At 44.4% G+C, this 24141-nt stretch overlaps 1 protein-coding gene across 1 annotated transcript in view; it reads right to left on the reverse strand.

Annotated features, from left to right (window-relative positions):
- Positions 1-24141, reverse strand: part of CFAP251 (cilia and flagella associated protein 251) — a 663510-nt gene that overhangs the window by 65205 nt on the left and 574164 nt on the right. The window contains exons 17-19 of the mRNA XM_086942981.1: positions 22440-22603; positions 21141-21231; positions 20498-20641 (exon numbers count right to left, since the gene is read on the reverse strand). Of these exons, the coding sequence (XP_086799107.1) occupies positions 20498-20641; positions 21141-21231; positions 22440-22603 (399 nt within the window). The remainder of the gene's footprint in view (positions 1-20497; positions 20642-21140; positions 21232-22439; positions 22604-24141) is intronic.

A 24141-nucleotide genomic window follows, 5' to 3' on the forward strand; every position in this document is an offset into this window, starting at 1 on the left:
TAGCGACGCCATCCAGCCAACCCTCCTCACCTCAACCCCGGGCACCACAGAAGACACCACAAAGACTATGAAAAGCATCCACTCAAGAGCACAAACTGACCCCTGCCCGCCGTACATCTTCCACATGGCCGCCACTGCCTTTGCACCCAAACTACGACAAACAATCAACTGCACCCTTGAAACAGCCACGTTCCTCAACGACTGGAAAGCTTCGAAGTCAAACCCCTCCTCAAGAAGCCCTCCGCAAACCCGACAGACCTCAAGAACTACAGGCCCATCTCCCTTCTCCCCTTTGCCGCCAAAGTCATTGAGAAAGTCGTCAAAACCCAGCTAACGAACTTCATAGAAACCAACACGATCCTCAAATCCTAGCAATCCGGATTCCGCAGCAACCACAGCACCAAGACTGCCCTCATAGCTGCCTCTGATGACATCTGCACCGTCCTCAATCAAGGCCACACTGCGGCCCTCATCCTACTAGACCGCTCAGCAGCTTTCAAAACCATCTCCCACTGCACACTAGCTTCCAGACTCCACAACGTCAGCATCCATGGAACCGCCTTAGACTGGATTCAATCTTTTCTCTCATGCAGAACACAAAGAATAAGATTCCCGCTCTTCCTCTCCGAACCCACAGAGATCAGATGCAGAGTACCCCAAGGATCCCCGGGTCTAACACAAATCAACTTTCATAAGACATGAACCAACAAAATAAAATAAACAGGATCAGAACGTGAGAAAAGTGCCCCTGAAGTGCACCTAATGAGTAAGGATACCCATCAGTCACCGTCCGATACCGCCGTAGTCATCATATGGGCTTCCTTGCACCCCTCTCGTCGTGAATCATAAAAGATGTCAATTAGGACTAGATGTATATGTCCAACAACTAATTATGAAACACGGGGTATATGTACAGTGAAGGTATCAAATGATACGTGAGGGATAAAAGAATTGCAGTGCGTAAAAGTGTGTGAGACAATCAGTGATTTAAAATTGGGTAACTAAGAGAAACACAAATTTATTATTATCGCTCAGTTTATCCAAGGCTAAAAACAGTGCAAAAAAAGGTAGTTTAAACAAATATCTACCAATAAAGTCAGGCCCTTAATATATAATTGCTACTGCAATAAGTGAAAAACAGAAATTGATAAAAATCAATAAACCATATCACCTGAGATCCTAGGTAACTGGTCACTCCTCCTGTGTGTGGATTTCTCAACCACTAGTTCACAGGAGAGTATGGCCTCACCTCATCTGGCTGCGGCTCAGGGGGATGAAGCACCGCTCTCTCCGTCAGTACTCCAGACGGTTTACTGGGCCGGGAAGCCGTCTGCTTCATGGTGCCAGAATAGACAAAACACTGCTCAGCAAACTCCAGACCGTCATAAAAGGCGCAGCCAGACTCATCCTCAGCATCCCACGACATGACCACATCAACCACCCCCTCCGCAACCTCCACTGGCTCCCAGTCGAAAAAAGAATAATCTTCAAACTGCTCACACACGCCTACAAAGCCCTCCATAACACCGGACCCCAATACCTCAACAAAAGAATCTCCTTCCACGCCTCCAAGAGAAACCTCGGCTATGCCGACCTAGCAGTAGCCACAGTCCCTCACATCCACAGGGCAAGAAAATGTGGCAGATCCTTCTCCTACATCGCTGCCAAGATCTGGAACAAACTCCCCCTCCGCATCAGAAAAAGCCCGACAATGCACCCATTCAGAAAAGATCTCAAGACCTGGCTCTTCGGATGACCACAGAGTTGACTGTACCCCCGCGCGCCTTGAGACCCTCATGGGCAAGTAGTGCGCCCTATAAATCCCTGATTTATTGATACTGCACTCATTTCTGTGGACCAGGTAGATTTTAGACCAAAGCACTAAACTATGGACCACTGTTTCACTCTGTCGGTGTTGCAAGGATGTCAATTGAGCTGGTGAGTGGCTTTTGCTGCTGCTTCATTCACTTCCAGGCAGCATTCAACAGGGTGTATAGAGGCACACTTTGGCAAAAGCTTCAACCGTGGAATATATCTAAGGCCTTGTTAAATTTCTTGATGAGGTACACAGTGATAACTGGGTACAAGCTGATCTGGACGGGTTAGGTAGCCTGTTGAGGAAAAACCCGGTAGCGAATGGCTTACAACAGGGATGTGTTCTAGCTCCCCTTCTGTTTAGCATGTTTATAGCGGACCTCCCACAGACTTTAACTGCCACTCTCAGTTTTCCCCCTAAGATTAGGGGTAGGCATATTAGTTGCCTTATGTATGCAGATGATATGGTGGTGATGAATCTTACGCCTATCGGGCTCCAATGCAAATTAAATGCACTAAGATCTTGTTGCCTTGAAAATAAACGATTAACACTGAAAAGACAAAAACCCTGTTCCTTGCAAGAAGAAAAAGGAGATTCACTTGGCTTCTAGGCAATGCGCGGTTGGAACATGTCCAATGGTACAAGCATTTGGGTATGATTTTCTGATATGATTAAAGATGAGACAAACAACTGGCTACCCAGAGCCTTGTAATGACAACTTGAATGGCTTGAAAATTTTTGATCGCAGATATGGCAGCTATACCTTTGAGCAATTAGGTAAAGTCATACAAGGTAAACTAATCCCCCCAGGCCCTATATGGAGTGGAGGTGCTGGCAATGAATAGAAAAGGCTCATGGGAAGGGTTAGAAGGTAGTATTTTGAAATTATTCCTTGATTTACCTAAATATACAATGGTTCAAGCTACAAGGAGGGAGATGAGAACTGGAGTGCTCTGGCAGATGCAAGAGCCCTACGTTTTTACTTTCTAACCAAACATGGAGTCCTCTGTGATAAATTATCATTGTTAGTTATGTCAATATTCCCTGGTAACGGAACGGTAATGCTGTATAGAAGTGGGTCCTAAACTACCCCAGTTGGTTCCGGTGCAAGCTGCTTCATGGCCTGAGGCCAGCTTTTGTGTTCTAGGACTGGGATTACTCCAGTCTCCCAAATGTGAAGGGACACGCCCTTGTTGGAAGAAGCTGTGGGCCTGCCTGAGACCAAAAATACAGCAACCAGTGCCCGAAGAGAGTTACCCTCAGAACGTGCTTCTCACTGGTTCATGGAGAACTGCATTCGCTGTCCATTAAAGATAGAATTCAAGTCTCTCACACTGGCATACAAAGCTACTTAAGCACCAGAATATCTCAAAGACTACAAATGTGTCAGCTCGAGAAGGAATTACAATCTCAGAATAAGGGGCCATATGTACGATCGTTTTTGTATGTGCAAACAGGCTTGCGAACCCATTCGTGCATGCAAAAACAGCATGGGCCATGTACAAAGCCTATTTAGCGCGTCGCAACTTATTTGCGACTCGCTAAATAGGTTTTGCGACTGGCTATTAGGAAGGGGCGTTCCCTTCCTAATAGCGAGCGCAAGCCCATGTATGAATGTTTTGTGACCGCAATTGCGGTTGCAAAACACTCACAAATCACCACCCTCTTGAGGAGGGTGGTAATGCACTCGCAAAATGGTAGGGGTCCCCAGAAACCCTTTCCCCTTTGCAAAAGCAGGGGAAAATATTGTTTTAAGGGCAGGCAGTGGTCCTAGGGACCACTGCCTGCCCTTAAAAAATGAAGCGAAAACTTTTAATTTTTTTCTTTTTTAAATGCATCCAGTTTTCCTTTAAGGAAAGCGGGCTGCATTAAATAAATTTAAAAAACTGCTTTATTGGAAAGCTGTCCCAGACATGGTGGTCTGCTGAGCCCCAGCAGGCCACCATACCTGGGAGGGTCTGCCATTCCCAATGGGGTCGCAAATTGCGAGAGGCTCATTAATATTCATGAGCCTCTCAATTGCGACCCCATTGGGAATCGCAAACAGTGTGATATACACTGTTGTACATCGAAAATAGCACCTCGCAAATTGCGAGTCGCAAAAAAGTCTCAATTTGTGATGTGCTATTTTGGGCGTCATACATCTGGCCCAAGATGATTAAAGCAAAACCTAACACATAATTCGAGAGCTGGTGCTGATGTTTTCTAGAAAAAAGGGAAGCTGCCTGTAGACAAATCTGTCAGAAGACCCGCACTTTTGCTCCAAACTATACTCAGTTAAAAATGTGTCTGCTGCAGATAGTGCAAAGTGTAGGACTGCGATGCACTGGGCAGGTAGTGCTAAATTAATACTAATATTGATGCTGTTTTATCTGGCCTCTGATGCACATTTTCTTTCTTGTCACTCATTATTGAGATCAGTGCACCTAATCGTCAGGTTCTTAAAAGCCCATTATTTTATTATAAAAGCATTTTTAAGTTTGTTCCTCCTTCTCGGTTTCTTTTTCCACAATGTGTAGCCTTCCGCCAAGGTGTCTCTATTTCTTCGCACGTTAGCCAAGCTGAGGCCTAGCTTCCTATTTTACATCAATGCATCTTATGATGAGGTCCGCATTTAATTTCACCGATTTAAGCTTCAGGTACACTAGATCCTCTCAGATCAGACCACAAGCTGCCTGTGGCGAGGCCATTCACATGGCACTTTAATGTCTTGCTGGGCTGCACCGTCTGAGCAAAGCCTGCTACTCTACTCAGCAAAGAAATGAACGATTTCATGAGACAAAGCTGTCTGTTGTAGTGTTTGTTGGATTGTGGTGATATTTCCACTTATTTAACAGTTTTATTCAGCATTTCTATACAATAGTGCTTTTTACAAAAAAACTGAGATAATGAGCCTGGGCGGTTGGGCGAAGATTAAGTGGTTGAGAGACACCAAAAAACTTTTGGAGGAACTTGGGCTGGGGGACTGTTGGTCATCAAGATCGGCTCCACCAAAAGAGGTTCTGAAAAGATTATACTGGAATTGGGTTGCGGACCAGTTAGTTATCAATTCGGGACATTGTAAATCTACAGCTGCCTTTTTAACAATAAAAGATGTAGTAGTTTACGAGCCTTACCTGGACCTAATTACCCTTCCAGCTGATCGAGCACTGTATTTTAAATTCAGAGTGGGCTCCCTTCCAGTTGGGGCCCTGGTGTCAAAGTGGAAATCAGGTGCACACACGTCCCCTTCTTGTGCCCGTTGTTCCACTAGGATAGAGTCTATTGCGCATATCCTGTTCGAATGTCCGGACTATGCTAAACCCAGGAGTTTTTGGCTCAAACCCCTTTGTCGCAATATGGGTACGCGTAGTTATCTGGTAGCCCTTCGCATCCTAATGACGGACACTTCCCCCCGCCATTGTTTGTGGTGTAGCCAAATTTTTAAAGCATTTTTGGTTGATCCGATGCAAGAGACTGTCAATAGCGGTTTAATTCATTTTTAGCTAATTTATTCTGACATTATATGTCCTTTTATGTCTCTTAAATATACATTCAATATTGCTTTTTAAAATGTTTTTTCTAGTTTTGTAAATTGCTGTATTCTGTGTACGCTTACAAGATATCTTGCATATCGAATAAAAGCTTCAACCAACAACAACAATAAAAAAACTAGAGTCAATACATTAGTAACAAGACATTTAGATAAAGGATAAGACATTAAAGTTCAGACACATCAGGTCGGCTACATTATAAAATCAATACTTATTTCAGGATGAGATGGAAAAGATGAGTTTAAATATTTCCTGAATGAAATACTGAACCACATTCTTTGACCCACTACTGGAGAATCCTAGAGGCTTGCTCCAATACCTGTGAAAGCTTGATCATAAACTTGGGAGGTTTTGAATCTTAGAGCTTCCAGATATAAAAGAGATCAAGCACCTGAGACCTAAATGAACTAGATGGCCTGGCAGCAAGGTGTATTTAGAGACATACATTTAGATGTGAAGGACTTGATTCTATCGGATCCAGGACAATTAGAGATATCTGAACTCCAGACAACTGAAGTTGTTTACTTGTGGTGTCCTGAACCCACGGCGCAACTGATCCCCACAATGAACTATCAAGCACTTCCTATCACCACTTGGCTCTCGCAGGGAACGAGACAAAGTTTTCCGAGGCTTACACAAGAAGGTGATGAGGGTTACACACTCAGAACAATGTAAAACAGCAGAATGCCCTTCAGTAGTTTTAAATCTAATCAGTGCTTCACTTTATAAAAATAAAATTACTTTAATACACTTATAACTATATATATAGTGTGGTACATGAAATACAGATGTACAAAGAAAAACATAATTCCAGTGATTTGACCTCAAATGTCCTCAAATGTTATTGTGTGCTTACATGCTATATTACCCCTAAACTCTGAAGGCTATGGCCAATGTTAAGACTAAGCAAGCACTCGCTTTCACATTCTCATCTTACCAGCATGGTACCAAGGATCACAAGTCGTTGCCAATTTACTTCAAAAGGGTACAAGTTCACAGTGTGCTCGAGAGCATGGTCCAAGCAGTCAAATGGGCAATGCATAATCTCAGTATCTCCCTCAAAAAAGTCCCAACGGTTGGTACATCAGGCTGCTACACTTCAAAGGCTAAATGTATCTTGCCATTTGCAATATTGAGATTTGTGCGGCTATTCAAAATATCAAAAGATTTGGAACCGCTGAAAATCAGCACAATGCATAAAGCCATGCCAAATTGACCATAACAGCCCAAGTTACCCTGGCAAAAGGTACTGGTTACAAATGGGAAGACAACAAGAATGCAATAGCACTAGGATCACTGGATAGGGCACAGCATATTTAAAAGGCTCCACTCCTACCACTGGTCGGGAATTTTATGGAGCTATGGGTACCCATTGGTCCTGGGGCATGGACTCCAGCATCCTCCTCAGTCAAAACGAGCTGTAGATGGTGGACTCGGGTGGTTCCAATTTGACTATTTCAAGATTGATCTGGATGCTGTCAAGGATTTTCTGGAATAATGGCAAACTCCTCCAATTACCTCCGTGAAAAGTGAAGGCCAGGGGTGAGCCACGTTGATTATAGTTATTCTGTAAATGTTTGACCCTCTCTGCAAACATTAGGACACTTCAGGTTATTAAAAATACAGCTGCTGGAGGCAACTGGGTTTCCTGCAGCAATTATGAAATCATTAGAAATTAGACACTCCTATAGATAGTGCAGGTGACAAGACTTCTCCTGGGTTTTGCTGACAGACGTTGTTGGGTTCACCTCATGCTCAGCACCTGGGAAACCTTGTGTTCTGGAGCAGTGCAGACCTCAGTGGCTGCCACATGTAATCACAGGCAGCCAGCAGGCTCTCTTCTCTAAGGCATAGTCTATCACCCTATTCCTCAACAGGCAGGGCTCTTTCCTCCCATAGTAATTAAGCAGCATTTCAAACCGGATTCCTCGTGCAGTGTGGCAGGAAAATAGAAATCAGGCAAACTCTACATTTGGATCTCAGCCCTTCTTAAATATACTGAAGTGCAGTTCCATCCTTGACTGATGAGAGATTATGGAGACATTTACCAGACCAGAGGGCCAGCATTTATGATAAGAGCTAACCAATCGCTCCCCTGCAATGTTCAAATTCTGGAGGACTCTTCCAATCCAAGACTGCATTACCACTAAAAAATGAACTAATGTTCGTACTATGGACAACATGATCCTTCATGTGTTGGTTCCAAAAAGGACAGGGAAATGTGTATTGAGACCCAGACCCTCATCTTACTGAGATGTAGATCAGGGCGGAAGAGGGGGGGGGGGGGGGGGGAGCTGGGAGCACTCTGTAAGAGGAACAGCGGCAAACATACAAAGCAAAGACTACACAATACACTCTTATACTCTGCCAACCGCACACGCAGGCTTCCAGCTCAACCATGATATAAACAAAGTGCAAACACAAATCTTGCAGACTTGTCCCACAAGGGCATACAGAAAAAGGCCTCTTCTTTCACTATACTTCACGCTGCTACTTATGAGACCCAAAAGCTTGGGTAAGAAGGACATAAGACATTCTTTCAAAGAAGGGTGCTCTAATTATACTCCCTCAACCGCACAGCTCTGCTCTGGGGGTCTCGGAGCATTTAACAGGGAGTCCTTTTCAGCAAGCTAACATGAATGTCAGGTTCTGGGCTGGGGTGATGGGAGATGGGAGAAATTACAAAAACACAAAGACTGTGCAGGGCCAAAGAGTGTGGCTCTGAAGAGCCGTGCTAGGGATTTTGTGTCCCAAAAACACTCAAGGCAACAGATTACAAACATGATCTTATACTCAATAGGTAGCAAGTGAAGGTAACTTACATTGGGGAGATGTCATCAAATGTTTTTATGAAAGATAAAGGTTTGGCCGTGGATGGTAAAATAGCTTAACTATGACAAGTGTGGACTGGGGGACACTTGCAAATATGACATTTCCAAAGTCCAGGCATGAAATAATCAAAGCATCTTTTTGACAGAGTGAAGGTGAAAGTTGGTGGATTTCAGCATTCTGCTGATGACTTCAGCGAACGAAATAGAGATGTAAATTATAAACTAACAGGTTTCACTGACAGAGAAAATCTTTGAATTTGAGCTCATCAAAAAGTTAAGCATCAAATCTGTTTTGCTTTTTTCCCTTGGGAGGCTCACGGAGAGACTCACTTTCTGCAGGTTGAGTATCGGAAAGGTGTCAGATATCCAAATTTGAGGTTTCGTATGGCTGGTGTGAAGGGTGCTGTTGTTATTGATGGATGAGATTTTTCTTTAGGATTGGGTGCATGTTGTTCGAAGGAATCTCCAGGGCCCAAGAATAATGGACTCAGTGTACAAGTCAGAGTACCATTAAACACAGGATTTGGGCATCTAGCCAGGCCCAATTTAGAAACAAGCATTAAAAATGCAATAGGTCTCGCCTTTCATTAAGTTAAAGCCTTCTGCGTTGCTATAAAATACCATTAGCAAAGAAAATGGCTTTAACTTAATCAAAGGCGAGACCTATTGCATTTTTTTTTTTTTTTTTAAATTTTTGAAGACCTTTATTGTGCATGTTGCAGAAATACAAATACGGGCCTACAACCATCCGGCCGGCCACAAAACTTATGAGCACAGGTGTCAGCGTTACAATCTTCCGGCGGCAACAAGCATTACGACTGCAATTGATCACGATTACACTGGAAAGAACATGCCGCCAGGGAGAAGGATCAACAAGGTCAAATTTGAAAGTTTTTGATGAAAGGAAAGTCACTGAAGGATAGGTATAAAGGAGATCCGAGTCCGTACAGTGAGTCCACATGAGTAGGCAACAATAAAATGAACAGCAATTACGTGAAGCTCTTCGGCAAAGCGGCAAAGCAATAAAGGAACAAAACGGTCCGCAGGAGCCACCCTCGTGCCACTGCCAGCGCCACCCACTCCCTACCATCCTAACACAGACCCAGAAAGGAAGACAGCATGAGAAAGCACAGGAAAATAAAAAAGGAAATAAAGGCCCATAGAACTAAAACCAAAAATCAAATCTACCCCCCCACCCTGCACCAACGCGGAGGCTACGGCCTACCCCCCCCCGACAATGTGCCTGTCGCCCCATAAAGAACCCGAAATATAGGTCAAGCAAAAGAAGAAGAAAGGAAAAAGGAGGAAAAATAGTAAAGACGTCACCGCAGAATATAGAGAGTGAGAAAAGGCCATCCTAATCTGCGACCCTCAAAAACTACAAGTGAGGCGGGAGGAGGAGCCAATCAGAACATTCCCGGCACCCCAGTCAGAAACGCAATCCCCACACAATTTTCGGCTGTTGAGAGCCAGTTATTAATGCAGAAGCAGTTTGGGAAAAACATTGTAACATGTGCGACTTTAGACAAGAGCGTACAACTTCCAACCCCGGTCCCACCAGCCCAGCAACCGACAGTACATAGAGAACCAAGCCCCGACCCGACCTCAGACAGACCCAAAAACTATGCACGTGAAAAATGCCCGCCCCCACCAAGACAAAGAACCAACATGGCCGCACATCGACCTAGCCCTGGCCCGAACGTGGATACACCCCCAGACTCGCTACCCAGGAGAGGCCCGCCCACCACATGACAAAGGAGTATAATGGCAGGAGGGAGGAGGTCATCAGAAAAAGAGCACAAAATGGCCGCGAGGAGTCATCAGGGAGTCTTACGAGTTGAACAAAATGTACCATAATTCCACCAGGTGCACACGTTGTTACAGGCAGGATAGAAAGGGGGCTCAGCGCAGGCGGAATAGGCAGCTGCAACATCCCATACAGTCCTCGAGGCACACACGACAGGGAATCCAGCCACAATGTTGCACACTGCGTTGGGAGGGGAAACAATGTGTCCCGTGTGGAATCTGCAAGCCGAGGGTCTTGAGCAGCAGCAGAGTACGTGGCGAGCCCAGCTGAACAACAGGCGAGGGAGAGCGCAGACTCCCGACTCGGTGCAGGCGGCGACAGGCGGAAACAGTGCGAATCCGGTTCAGTAGTGCACCGGCCCGACACAAACGCCATTTGGTCCAGCCTGTCCCCCAGTTCCAGGCAGCTGCGGCGGACTGCCGAGCGAAGATCGTACAAGGCTGACAGAATGGTGGCAAGTGAGGGTTCAGACTGTTGCTCCCGGGTTTTAGTTCCCGGGGGGGTCCCTCGAGCCTCAGGCACTCCTATCGTCAGGGCGGCACCGATCGCCGGCGTGGACGGGCGCACCTCGCCGCTAAATGTGGCGGCGCACTCCGCCATCATGCACAGGTTGAGTCAACAGTCGCCGGTGAAAGGAGAGCACTGGCGCCCCCCCCTTTTAGCTGCTTTCCGAGAGCTGTGCACCGTGTCAAAAAGCACTCCGCTCGATGTAGGCGACCCTCAGCGTCCTCGGGCAGCGAGGCACGGGGTCCGCAAACAATGCGGGACTCAAGATGGCCGGACAGTATCCTCCCGTTTCCAACAAAGGGTCCGCTGCGACGGGGCACAACAGCTCCGCAAGCCCAGTCCTCTCGCCGCCCGCCGCGCGCCGCCCCAGGCGGCTGAAAGCGAGAAGCGCCACTCAGGAGTCCTGGTTCCGCCGCAGCCGGCACCGGTGGAGCGCTCCGGCCAGCAACAGGTCCCCGGGGCTCGGCAGGAGGAATCCTCGTCTGTGGGGTCCAGGGTCAGGAGCCAGGAGGCGAATATCTCCGGCTGCCGGGCGAATCGCGGGTCCGGGAATGCACAGCCGAGATTAGCGCTGTTTCGCACACAGTCCACCATCAAGTGTGCCAGGATTTGAGAGCAGGATTTCAGCACGGCAGGAAAAGACTCGCGGAGCCGGGAGCCTACAGGTCCGCTCCGGTCGCCATCTTGGCTCCTCCCCCCTATTGCATTTTTAATGCTTGTTAAAGCTTGTAGCCTTTGTGCATGTCCATTTTGCCTTTGGGTCCACATTCAAATGACTCAAAGGGTAAGAATCGGTCTACCCTACTAAATCAGTGCAAATTCTATCCCCCACTCCTTACATGTGGAATACTTGATGTGCTGCTGCTTGCATCTTTGGCCAGGTTCTACTGTACCAATCAACTTTAAACCTAATATCTGAAGACACATTTGACTTTTAACCATGAATATCCAAAAACCTGCTCTTTACACAGTAGAATCTGTTTTTCTAAAAACCTCAGTTTGCACTATTTTTTAGGGTAGTTAGTGCAATTGTTTCAGAAATCGTAATCAGCTAATCATTGCGAACAACTTATCCATACATGTAGTATTTTTGGAGGCTGGCTCACAAGCCTTCTACTGGACAGCACAGCCTTTGTAAGCAATATACATTGCTTGTAGGAACTGCAAATGTATCTGCTCTGTTAACTGCTCTGTAGGATATAAAATACCAACATGTAGAACCCAATAATGATCTTTATATATCTACGTCATTATTAATCCTTTTTTTATTACAAAAAAACACCAAAACACACTGGTTCGATACTCCATCTTTGCAGCCACTATAATCATGACAATTTATAACACCTCTATTGACGTTCGCTTTGACTACTAAACCAAGCTACCACGGACAAAGATGCTCCAACTTTCAGTCACAGACCAAGTAACTAGTATCCTGCTTTGTGGCAAGCACCTACAATCCCACTTTTAATATTGCTAGATTGTCTGCCAGACTGCAAGGATGCGGCGAGGGGGTGGCCCAACAATTTATGCTTGTATAATTTAACACGTTTATAGTCCATAACCTTATCAAAGCCTTTGTTTAGGACATTAAACCTCTCTAGCCACAGCAGCTGAGCTTATTGAGATAAAACATCAGTGACCGATATTAACGTCAGTCAGTTAATGATAACATACTGTTGAGACAAGAATTAACATTTATACTCATTTACCCCAACTTCTAGAACAGCAGTATACATAAGACAAGTCGGCCTGGAGCGCAGAACAGCCTTGGAAGAGACGCAGGAGGGCAGGAGCGTGACGCCGTGAGCGTGCACGTTGGCGTTCCCAGCGGCGCGTGCCAGTGGCTGGGAAGCGCGTCTTAGAAGCGCGTTCACAGACCGGAGTCTGCTCATGCACCGGTCTGTACCACTTGGGGAGGCAACACAACCACAAGTGTAATCCCAAAGTCCTTCCAGGGAGCCCACTACCATTGCGGTGCCAACCCAACAGTGCTTAATTTGTAAAAATATTAAGTGCCAGGGACCTTCTCAGAAGCCTGCACCACCCATACCCTGCCAGCGCTGCCAATGGCAGTACAAACACCTGAACTGTAACGAGAGCCGGTGCAGACAATTAGGTACAGGTGCCGAACACCGGAAACCAGCCAGCACAAATTAAGCACTACAAGCATTTGATCTAAATTCTGCCTCTTATCTGGGTCATCAGCTGTGTTGTTGACCAGGTCCCAGGCTTCAAGAACGAGAGAGTAGAATTTCTATACGAAAAAAAATAGACAAAAAGGGGTGAGAGGAAGTGTGAGGACAATTAATAACGTTTCACTTAGCCAGCACGATTTCTCCAAATAAAGTACCAACAAACATCATCTTTGCTTAGGGCCTCGGTATTAAGCCTGTTTCACCTGGCAGAAAATGTATATGATAAAATCTGTGGGTTTTTTATTACCACACCAGATATAATCCTGATTCCCGTGCAAAGCCCAGTCTGCACAGGAGTGAAGAAATTGTTTACATTCTCTATCTGGAAATAAGCATTCCTGTACACAGTGAGATTAACATATATGCAAACGATGGGAGACCGATATATATTCGAATCAGGGATATTTTAAGGAATTTGAAGGCCCTGGGCCAAACTTTTTTGTGGGCCCCTGTTCTGAACAGTTTTGAATTTATGATTACATTTCCGATTTTACATGCCTTCTTCGGCCAGATCACTGACAGTGCACAGACATACGTCCAAATTCTGAAATGCAGCAGTAGTAGCTCACGAATGTTACTGTAAATCTCCGTGATACCCTCCCAATTCTCATATGTAAGGTCTCGTTTTGATCTAAAAGAAACTTTTTTATGGGTGTTGCATGAAGCATAAACATAATATTTCTCTGCAAAATGTCTGTAATGGACTATCACATCACCCACATTTGAAATAAATGAAAAGAAAACTGTATTTACAATAATCTGTTTAAGAATTATTCAAGGTCAACAAGACAAAACTCTGTGTAGAACAGAGCTGACTATCAGCTTATATAAAACGTTTATGACACAGTCGCTACAAACAGTTGCAGTTATGGTACCCAGATTACCTTGTGCGTGACATCAGAGCAGGATTAAGACAGATGAGAACAAAAGAGTAGAAGAATCCTTACTGATTGTAGAACTAACACAACGTCAGTCATGGGCAATGACCACATTCTCTATCTGAGAATTGCCCACCGAGAACTGCTGCCTTGACCCCTTGGATAGGGCCTTGTGTTTTAAAAGCCTTGTCACCATGGGTGACGTATTTGAAGAACAGCTTGGTTCACTCTACATTGCTTATCAACAAAAATCCCTCTCACTCAAGGGTGGTTTTACCACCTTTTGGACCCACACTCTAGCTGGTATTATTCGACATCATATAAAAGAATTGCATAATGCATTGCCATAGCCATGCAGATGCATGTGGATTTGCACCAAAAGGACTGCACAGGAGTCATAATACACTGAAAGTGAAGCTGCTGGGACCAAGGCACAAGAAACATTCTCACATTCTTTCCAATCAACTATATTGTGTCAATCAAACATCATGATGCCGCGATATTGCTTCAGTTGCTCTTTGTACACATGAAGACAAGGACATGAGAAGATTTGCAACAGCTACCTACACTTCAAACACTAAAAAGGTCGAAGTCTAACCTAGAGAAAAGATCTTCAACTATTTGCCAGAGACCCAATTTGGCAGGAAGGACTTCAAACAATATGACCATTAACAATACAAAAAAAAACCTGCTGAATCGATGTAAGATTGTAACAGAAATACTGTGTGTTTTTTTCACCGACAGCTCCGTTCAAGGTCATTTGGACAACAGGGAGCTGTGTATTAGTCCAATAATACCACATCTTCAAGACATCCCATTATCTCTTCAGAGACAAGCTACATGGTGCATAGGCAGTAATAGGGAACGCAGGAACATCATCCCCCAACACTAATTCACCCCGACGTTCTATTACACTTGCAATGCCAGCACACACCACTTTGGCAAAAATAAATATTCTGTTAGTCCAACAAGAGCTCAACAAAACAGGACCCACCAAACTAGAGTCCATGACATCCACTGCCAACTTTACCTGTGATTTCCTTGGCATCTCCAGCAAAAGCAGTGATGACATGTTGTTTACGTTATCACTGGAAACACACAAAGCACATATGTTCACCCTTTCTCCTACATGAAAGTACAGTTTATGCCACTAATACGTTTCCCACACCTCAGTTCTCAAAGATCTTAAGGATATTCCTTCTATTCTCTTACCAGTCTAATTATCTTATCACACACATACACACCATTTATATATCCCAATAAGGACACACACACACACACACCACCCACACACATTGTTTATAAATCACTATGAGGACACACACACGTGACACACACACCACACACACACCACACACACACGCACACACGAGCACAAACCTAGACTGTTACAGTTGCGCATACTACCAGACATCAAGTTAGCTATTTCCCTAACGGATGAAACATCTTGCTCGCCATCCACCATCTTTTCCCTATTTGGTAACCATTCATAATCTACTTCATGAAACTGGCGAGAAAACCGTCTTTGTTGTATGCTGCTCTCTATCCCTCCTTTGAAGTGGATCGTAGCAATAATGAACTAAAATTACCTGAAACAATGACTCTCTGGAGTGAGACTATCCTTTTTGTTGGTAAAAGTATTGTGCGGAATTTGATCCAGTCTGCTCCTTGCACCGGTCTGCTGCACGCTGCATGGAGGATTCATTGTTGGGAAAGTTAGAGAAGCAGCAGCGACCGACAGCGAACCTGAACTGCGTGCTGGAATTTAACGTGAGAAATGGACACCAATGCCTAACATACTTTAACCTGTGAAGAGAAGTGGCTGAATGCACCCGATACACAGAGGGGAGAGTCTCTGCCATGCGCCTGGGATCAGCAGCTCCAGACGGGAAACAACCGGACCAGCGGAGACGGAGATGCCGTAGGAATCGGAGAAACTACCGGAGAGGTAAGCGGCTGTGTACTGAGCGTGGGGGTGAAAGGAGTAAAACAGGTTCTCTGCCGAGACTGCGATGAGAGCATAGCATTGAAGGCCTCAGTCCTTGAGTCTGTACAAACGCCGGGAGCAAACAAAGGCATTCAAACGCGCTGCATATTGAATTAACGTGACAGCGTGAGCCGCGTCAACTAATTAAATACATTGAATCACCTACATTGTGCTTTAGTGCTAAATCAAGGTATTTAACAAATAAAAAGTGGGAAACTGAACCAACTAATATTAAAATGGAAGCAAAAGTCTCTAAAAGATGACAACAAGTCGGCCTGGAGCGTGCCTTGGAAGAGATGCGTGAGGGCAGGAGCGTGACCCCGTGAGCTTGCACGTTGGCGTTCCCTGTGGCTCACGTCTGCTCGTGCACCGGTCTGTACCACTTGGGGAGGCAAGATAACGACAACAAGGCTCGCTAGCGGCAGCGCTTTGCGCTGCAACGCCAGGCGAGCCCTAGTAAGTGGGGTCTCATGCTGTGATAAGTGGGGTCTCATGCTGTGATAATTGTTACTTGCGGCACCTGACGTGCTGTGCATTAATTAACGCGCACAAGCTGTTCCACTGTGAAGCGCGTTCATAGACCTGAATCGGCTCGTGCCCAGGTCTGTCTCCCTTGGGAGGAAACACGGCGACTACAAGTCTCGTTGGCGGCAGCGCTCCGCGCTGCAAAGCCAGCGAGACCTAAAAAAGTGTTCTAAATGGGCTGCATATCCCTTTTAGGACACCGCAATTCAGTCATAAACACACTACACGGAGAGGGTATCCAGCAATATTCCAGCATCAGAATAATTGAATAAGCAGAGTAAATCACATATTTCCAAATACTGTGGGGTTGTCAGTCATTTACTTACTATCATGTATGGTGGTATACTATATGGGGCTCTCACAGAACAGTTGATTGATGTTAATAAATTGAGGTGGGAAAGCTTCTTAATTTTAAACGTAAGCTCAAACCCAAAGTAACCAAAAGGCTCATAAGTAACCCACAACAAACTATGGGCTCAACTCAAGTCATCTGTGAAATTTTATTTGCTAAATGAACAGTTTACAGATCATCAGTGTCCAGTTGTGAGTTTACCAGCAATTCGATTGTCAGTGTCCCGTCGAAAGACACAGACTAAGGTGTACCAGTTGGATGTCATATTTGTCCCGAAATCAATGTAGGGGATTACTGCTGGTAATGTACTACTGTCCAGAGCATGTTCCTCAGAGTATCAGAAATTTCAAAGGTTGTATCACATACCTAGCACAGCATGGTCAAGGTTTTAGGTTGACACGAGGACCTATGGGACAGGGAGCAGCTACTGGGCTCACCAGATAAATTGTGAATTGTCTAGGATCAAACCGCACATATAATGTACGATAATTCTCCAACTGTAAGGGCTAGAAGGAACATAGCATCAGTTTAGAAAACATGTACAGACCTTAGCAAATGTAATGATGCACTACGTTCTAGTGTGATATGGAAAATACTCTGTGACTGTGAAGGGGAAAATACCAGTCCCCACAAAGTCAGAGATGGTACAAGGGAAACTAGGGATGATGCAAGTTCATCACACTTGCAGTCCTTCACTGATCCCTGCAGGCCTTCAACAGGGTCGGATTGGGAAGGCGGGCACTCAGTCAATGGGCCCCTATCAGACTCGCAGCTGTGGGCCGCTTTTTTGGCCAGCGCAGATGCCAATTTGGGCTGTGTCTGTGTTCAGATGCTGCCAGCGGCCCAATGGGGGCCATAGCTTTCTTTCCGGAGGCAGATGGGCCTCTATTGCATCCCCTTCACCATCGGGGTGGAGGTATCATTCCCAGTCTCTAGCTGGGTAGGCCAATTAATGAATACAGATAGAGGGGGGAGTCCTGAGCAGAAGTGGCCTTACTTATATTCAGGTGTGTTTCACCATTGTAAACTAATCCATGCACAATTAGTCCTGGCAACATTTGCCTTTTTTTTTTTTAGAGGACCACCCCCTTCTTTTCATTATTACTTAAAACACTGAAGCAGTGTTTTGAGAAAAGGCACAATCCGCAAATGTGGGCTACTTTTTTTAGGGTGCCCAAGCCTATTTTTTATCCCAATTGAATCCTGTCCTCAACGTCCCAGCCAGTACAGTAGTTCTTATGTCGATTCCAGCCACCTGGGCTGCAGGGTCCTGAGGCTCTTGAGTAGCTCATGTCTTTAATGTGACAACCACAAAGGTTGCTTGGACTTAGTTCGGGATGTTCTTCAGCAGGGCTCTGAGGTTCTCTGCACAGGCCATTACATCTTCCTCTGGATTAAGTCACACCAGCAGAGCTCTATTTCATATCCTGGGCTTAACCCTAACCTTAAGGGGTAACAGCCAGATCCACAGTCTTGTTCCTGATCCACAACTGTCCATTGAGTCTCTTCAATAATAGAGGAAGTAAAAGCCTCCCATTCAGGGCAACAATATTTATCCTGCTTTAAGGCGTGAGGTGGGAAACAAAGGTAAATCCAAGTACAACTATTTGCAAATTTAAAACCATTCTTCCAATCTGGAGAAAATGCATCTTCTGGTCTTTCTTTTGCCTTTCCAGGTTCTTGCAGAGTATGATGATGACTTTTCAGGCCAAAAAAACCCATAGTATCACACTTATTTTTTCCCATCTTCATTATTTACTTCTCCGCTGATAACTTGGCCCCTCTAAAATTATGGCTTAATTCTTTCACCCAACTTCTCTGTAAACTCTTTCCTACTGTTCATCTCTCTCCTCACCTCTTATCACTGATTGCTATTCACTTTCCACTTTCTTTGAATTGTCCTTAGTTGATGTCCATGGGTTTCTCCCCTCCTGTCTCTCTCGTCTTCTCTCCTCTTATGCTCCATCTCTAGTTCAGGCTGGTCCATCACCCGCCTCCGCGTGCTCTCTTAATTAAAATCACTTGCCCTTCTGGCCCCTTTGGCTGTGCACACTAATTATTCCTTATAAAGGTTTCCTGCCTTTCTGGAAGCCCATCTGCTCCACGAGGCATTCCATGACAGTTTTATAAGCATAGTTAAATAGTAATTTTGTGCAACTTAAGTATTCTCAGCGATTGTTATGTAAAGCTGTTTGTAATGTAGCGACAACATGAAATTAAAATGAAGGCTAGCCACACCAATAGGTCCGATAGTGGGTGCATCATAGTTCACACAAAAAACTGGAATAAATAAAAAGTTGTCACTTGCTGAAAACTCAAAATAAGAACATCTAAAACATAAATGTACAATTGCTCCAGCAAATATAAAAGTAAAAAAACAAAGGAAGCAATCAACGTTATGCATTAAGATTTTGTCATACACTGTTAGGAACAATTGTATTGTGTTGTATTGTAATTGCAAATATATAGCACTTACTACGCCTGACAAGGCATCAAAGTGCTTTTCCATAAAGTAATTTGAGTGGTGGATATGTTAGTCAGTTATTTGTATTGAGAAGGATAGTGGAGGGATAGAAGCAACAAAAGGGTTATATTTATATAGCGCTTGCTACCCCGATGAGTTACTGAAGTGCTTTTGCGGCAAGTAGCACGCTACTCCGGAACCCATGAAGGATTAGTGGTGAATTAGTATAGTGAAATATGAAAAAATTTGAGTGATGGATGTGTTAGTCAGTTATTTGGATGGAAAGGGAATAGTGGAGGGATAAAAGAGGGAAGGGTCAAGAAAGAGACGGCTTGGGGTGAGGAACGGACAGTTAGAGGGGAGTTAATATAGGTAAATATGAAATTAATTTGAGTGGTGGACATGTTATTCTATTTTTTGGATTGAAAAGAAATAACGGAGGGACAGAAGTGGGAAGGAGGAATAGAAGAGGGAAGGGTCTAGATTTTTTTTATAGTTCATAGCAGTAGAAGGGGATAGTGTCAGAGGTAAGGGTTTAGAAAGGCTTGTTTGGGAGATCTAAATATTAAAACCGGTATGAGATGATGCAATGAGGGAAGAGTTACAAGGGTCATTTTGGGGATAATAGTAGTGGTATTGGGTTTGGGTTAAAAGAGAGGATGAAGGTAGAGGACATACATATAGAGGTATAGGGTGAGAAATAGGGTAGTGCATTGGAAAGAGTAGTAGAATGAGGTTTGAGATGAGTCAGAGTGTTGAGGTAGAGGATATATTGAGAGCGGTATAGGGTAAGAAATGGAATAGTGCATTATGTGTATTCAAAATATGAAGCAGCCATAACAAGGTTTATAACATTGTAGAACGTCAGCATTTGAAATATTATTTTGCTTTATCATGTGTCCACCTCAGTGCTTAATTTCTGCGGGTGTTTTCCAGTGCTGGGGCCCATCACTTATTTGTAAACACGAGCACGTTTTTTTGAGAATACACCACATGGTGGCGCCATGTGCGTACTTTTTCGGAAAGGTCATTGGGGGGGCTTAACTTTAACATATCTAAAAAAAAGTGCCAGCACTCACCCTTAAACATGAAGTTTAAAGTGACATTTGGATTGTGTCTGCTGCAGTGGGCTTGTGTTAAATAACTTGGGCACTGGAATTTAATATTTAACATATTAAGCACTGGTCCACCTGTTATGTCTGACAACCCCTCTGGCCAAAACAAGGCTACGAAATACCATCGAAAAACATGGTTTGTCAATGAACAGGCAAACAGCGCTCACATAGCCTAAAGATGCCTTAGGCGCTATTTCTCACTAGTTGCTTTGTGTAATTATTTTTGGGCTGTTTTGCACTTTAGAATTATCGCTTTAAAACACAGTACGACTGTTTTACTAAACAGTTTTTTTCCCTTTAATTAAAATGAATATAGAACTTGATAAAATTAGCATGCATGCAATGACTTCAATTTGCTAAATATAAACGCTGTTTCGAAGCGAGTGTAGTACGGTCCCTGCGGCGCCCTTATCATCTGTCATCATGAATGAAAACAGTCGTCTGAAGTAAAGAACACCCCGCTCGAGCTCTGGTTGCGTTTACTAACCTCTTGCTCCGTGGGGTAGAATCCTAGGGCGCGCATTATGAACGGCACTTCCTTCAAGGGAATTCGTGTCGACACTTGCCTGGGCTCCATTGTGTCGACGCCTTGACTACGCAGCAGTGCGTAGTAAAAATAGTCCTCCATTTCCTAAGCAGAAACAAGGACGCACAATGAATCACCGATCCAACAGAGAAACCACTGAAACAACAGCACGCGACTGGCGTCGTCAAAGCCATGTCATGAAATGAATAAGCCAGACGCTGCAGGTAAAGCTCCTATCAATGCGATCTCATGCATTTGCTTATGCGCGTTTAATTATACTGAACAAGAATAGGGTTGCCACCTTGCCAGTATTTCATCTGCATGGACTGTGTTTCAAGTTAAGGACCGTAAAATTAGAAAAATGTAAAAAAAAAAATGGTGTTTTCTCCTCAAAGCATAAACCGAAAGCAGTAAAATACAACGAGAGACAACTTCAGAAACACTTTAGAGCTGTCCAAAACATACCTACATTGAAAACATTTAAAAAAAGAACATATTAAAAAAAGAATATATATTTTACTTAAAATGTGAAGTGATTGCTAATATTGTTCTGAGACAGGTGGCAGTCATATGCATGAAAATTCCCCACCGATACCATTCTCACCCTAAAAAACTCGCCATCTCTCCCGCCATCTAGCAGTCCATAGAAGGGAACAAGATCGTGTCCCCCAAGAGAGGCAGCCGCCTCCAGAGCTCTGCAACAACAACAGAGGTACTGGTCAAACATGGGCGCCTCCAATCAAGATTAGCGTATCAATAACATTAAAGCACCAAAAGACGGAGATTACATTTCTGGCAACAAATGAACCCCACAAAAAACCCAAGAGACATGGAATCAGTAACTCCTGGCTGTCAAAGATACCCCCACCCCAAATAAGTGCTTGCTCACAGAAAAATCATATTTTTTTCATGCTTTTCTTCCTGGACTAAGCATACCTTAGGAAATACATGTGTACGTCACGCCTAATACAGCTACTCGCAGAAAATGCTTTTTGGGTCTGGACATGGAGGCCTAATTCATATCAAAGAGGTAAGTCAGCAAGACATAATGTTGCTTGATTCACAAATGAGTAATTCTGCTTAAGTGAATAGGCACTGAGGAGGTTTAAAACTGCTTCCCGCATTTAAGAAACACCAACTCTTATGTTTAAATTCCTTCCAAGATATGCAACCTATGCATTGGAATGCAGGACCTTCACATATATTTCTAGTGTTAGCCTTTTGTACCGATACTTAAGTGTACAGAGACACATCATTAACGGGATTCTGTATGCAAAGGGTTAAATGTGCAGACACAAAAGGGAAATACAATGCAAATCTTTGTGAATACACACAAAGTTAGACATTTGGTGTTGGCCTTCTTTGACTTTGCCTTTCCCTGACCACTACACTCTCCTGACACCCCTTTGAAACACAAACTCAATGCAGCTAAGCCACTTGTCACCTATAATACCTTAAGGTTTAAAGCAAGCCCCTCAGTGAGGTCTCTGTAAACTCCAAATTTTGGGCTTCAGAGAAGGAAGTAAGGAGGGTTGGCTGAATGTGCAAGGAGAGGGAGGGAAAACCGCACCTGTGGGGAAACACCCTGTGGGGTCAAAAGAAGGTAACACAATTTGCAGCACCAACAGATTTAAAAGCATAGTGTTTTCAGTCAATGCCTCAAAGAAGGAACATGGGTCAGAACCAACACTGCACCTCTCCTGTGCACATGGGAAGGTCGGACCACTCCTGTTTTTATTGCACCTTTTCTGTGTATGTAGGACAAGCTTGTACTACTGCTGCCAATGACTTATCTGTGTGACTCCGGGAAGCTTGTAAAATCGTTACTATACAAAAGTCCAAACTATTCGTTTTATCAGTGTTTGTACAGAAGTGTCTGCAGTTTTGGTTCTCGTTAGCTTACTGTAAATTAGTTTCCCACATCAGCACTGTGCAGTCTTTTCCCCCTGCCGTAAAGACATACGCGCCATCACAGGAACAGACTAAGTTGGCGACACCGGCTGGATGGCAAATGAGTGCCGAAGACTTGTGTGGATTGCCATCAACTGGCAACATTTGCAGCCCAACCTATGAAGAAATCAAAGCGTAAGATCAATTAAACAATGCCAAGGAAGACAGTGAAGCATGGTATGCTTGCCCCATGCACTAGATATGGCATATCATATCAACCAGATATGCCATATTAAAGAATCTAGCAAAGCAAGTAAGTCATTTAAATGCAAGTCTGAAATGTGCTGCCAAAATCAGAAGAAAACAAGTTACTTACCTGTAACGTTAGTTCTCCAGTATTGGAAACTTTCATAGATTCACATGCTTGAATCATTCCCCGTCATCGAGATGGGATTCCCCGGTGTATATATAAACAAGCATTGGTATAGCCAATAGGTCTCGCCTTTGGGACCTTATAAGTGTTTAACCATGCAACAGTTAATGTTGTTGCACCAAGAATATTGTGCTGCATATCTAAATACTTATAAGGTCACAAAGGCGAAACCTTTTGGCTATGCCAATGCTTGTTTCTCGAGGCTATTAACTCCCCTAATCATTTTCAAAAGTAAAACGATATAAAACACAAACATCTAGTGCCAGCTTAGCATCTCACTTTCAGTTAGTGCAACTGAAAGCACAACAGAGCTGTCATGCCAAGTAACCTGTAATAAACTTTTCCATGCAATTCCTAGTGACGTTTTTTCTTAGTAAAACATGAGTTGTGACTTCAAAATTCGCTTGCAATAAGAAAACAAAGTCCAGAGCTTTTGTAGAGACATTACATAATACCGTAATGTACCACAGAGTACCTCACACTACTCCCGCATTGCACTCCCACACGCTTACCTCGCGAGTGGTTCCAGATGTAGTTTAAACTCCATGAACACCTCGGTCATGTTCTCAACCTAGGCATGCAGCAAGGCATTATCACTCTGCATCTCCCTGATCATGTCCTGCAACTCGAACTGAAGGCTGGCTGCCCATAGGGCACAGAGGAGGCATCACAGTCGGGGGGCCTGCATGCCACCCCGGCCTCCCTGGATGCACAGGCAGGGATGTCTGCGGGCCACAGGTGACAGCTGTCTGTTTACTACTCTGTCAGTGGACAATGGCGTTGAACATGTCTTTAACAGCTCTAGAAGTGGCTGGACCAAATGACCAATGGAAGAGAGAGGACGCGCGCCCTTGCCCCCAGTGCCAGATGTAAAGGGCACCAAACGCCCCAAGCACTGTGTACAAGTATTGATTAATGACGTGGAGCAGGGGCACTGGCTATGTGAATATTAAAGGCGCACCGTAAGTATCAGCGTTGTCTGAACATGGATGGATAATACAGTGGCAAATTAAACTCACCATTAAATTCTGCTAAATGCAGAAATCTGATCTTGTGTGTGCTGGAATGGAGGGAGCACTTGCCCCAATGGTGGGGTTGCAAAGCTGTGGGTGTGGGAAAAAAAAACAGCGATTTTGTGCTACAACGAATGTGCAGGTCCTTCACAGTGCAAAATGACCACAGGCATGGACAGGACTTCCCAAAGGGGTTAAACATCAACATATCATACTCAACAGACTGAAATTTACCTCTTGCACCAGGCTAGATGCTGACCACGCTCTGT

The sequence above is a fragment of the Lissotriton vulgaris genome, chromosome 11, assembly GCF_964263255.1.
Source record: "Lissotriton vulgaris chromosome 11, aLisVul1.2, whole genome shotgun sequence".
Taxonomy (NCBI): Eukaryota; Metazoa; Chordata; class Amphibia; order Caudata; family Salamandridae; genus Lissotriton; species Lissotriton vulgaris.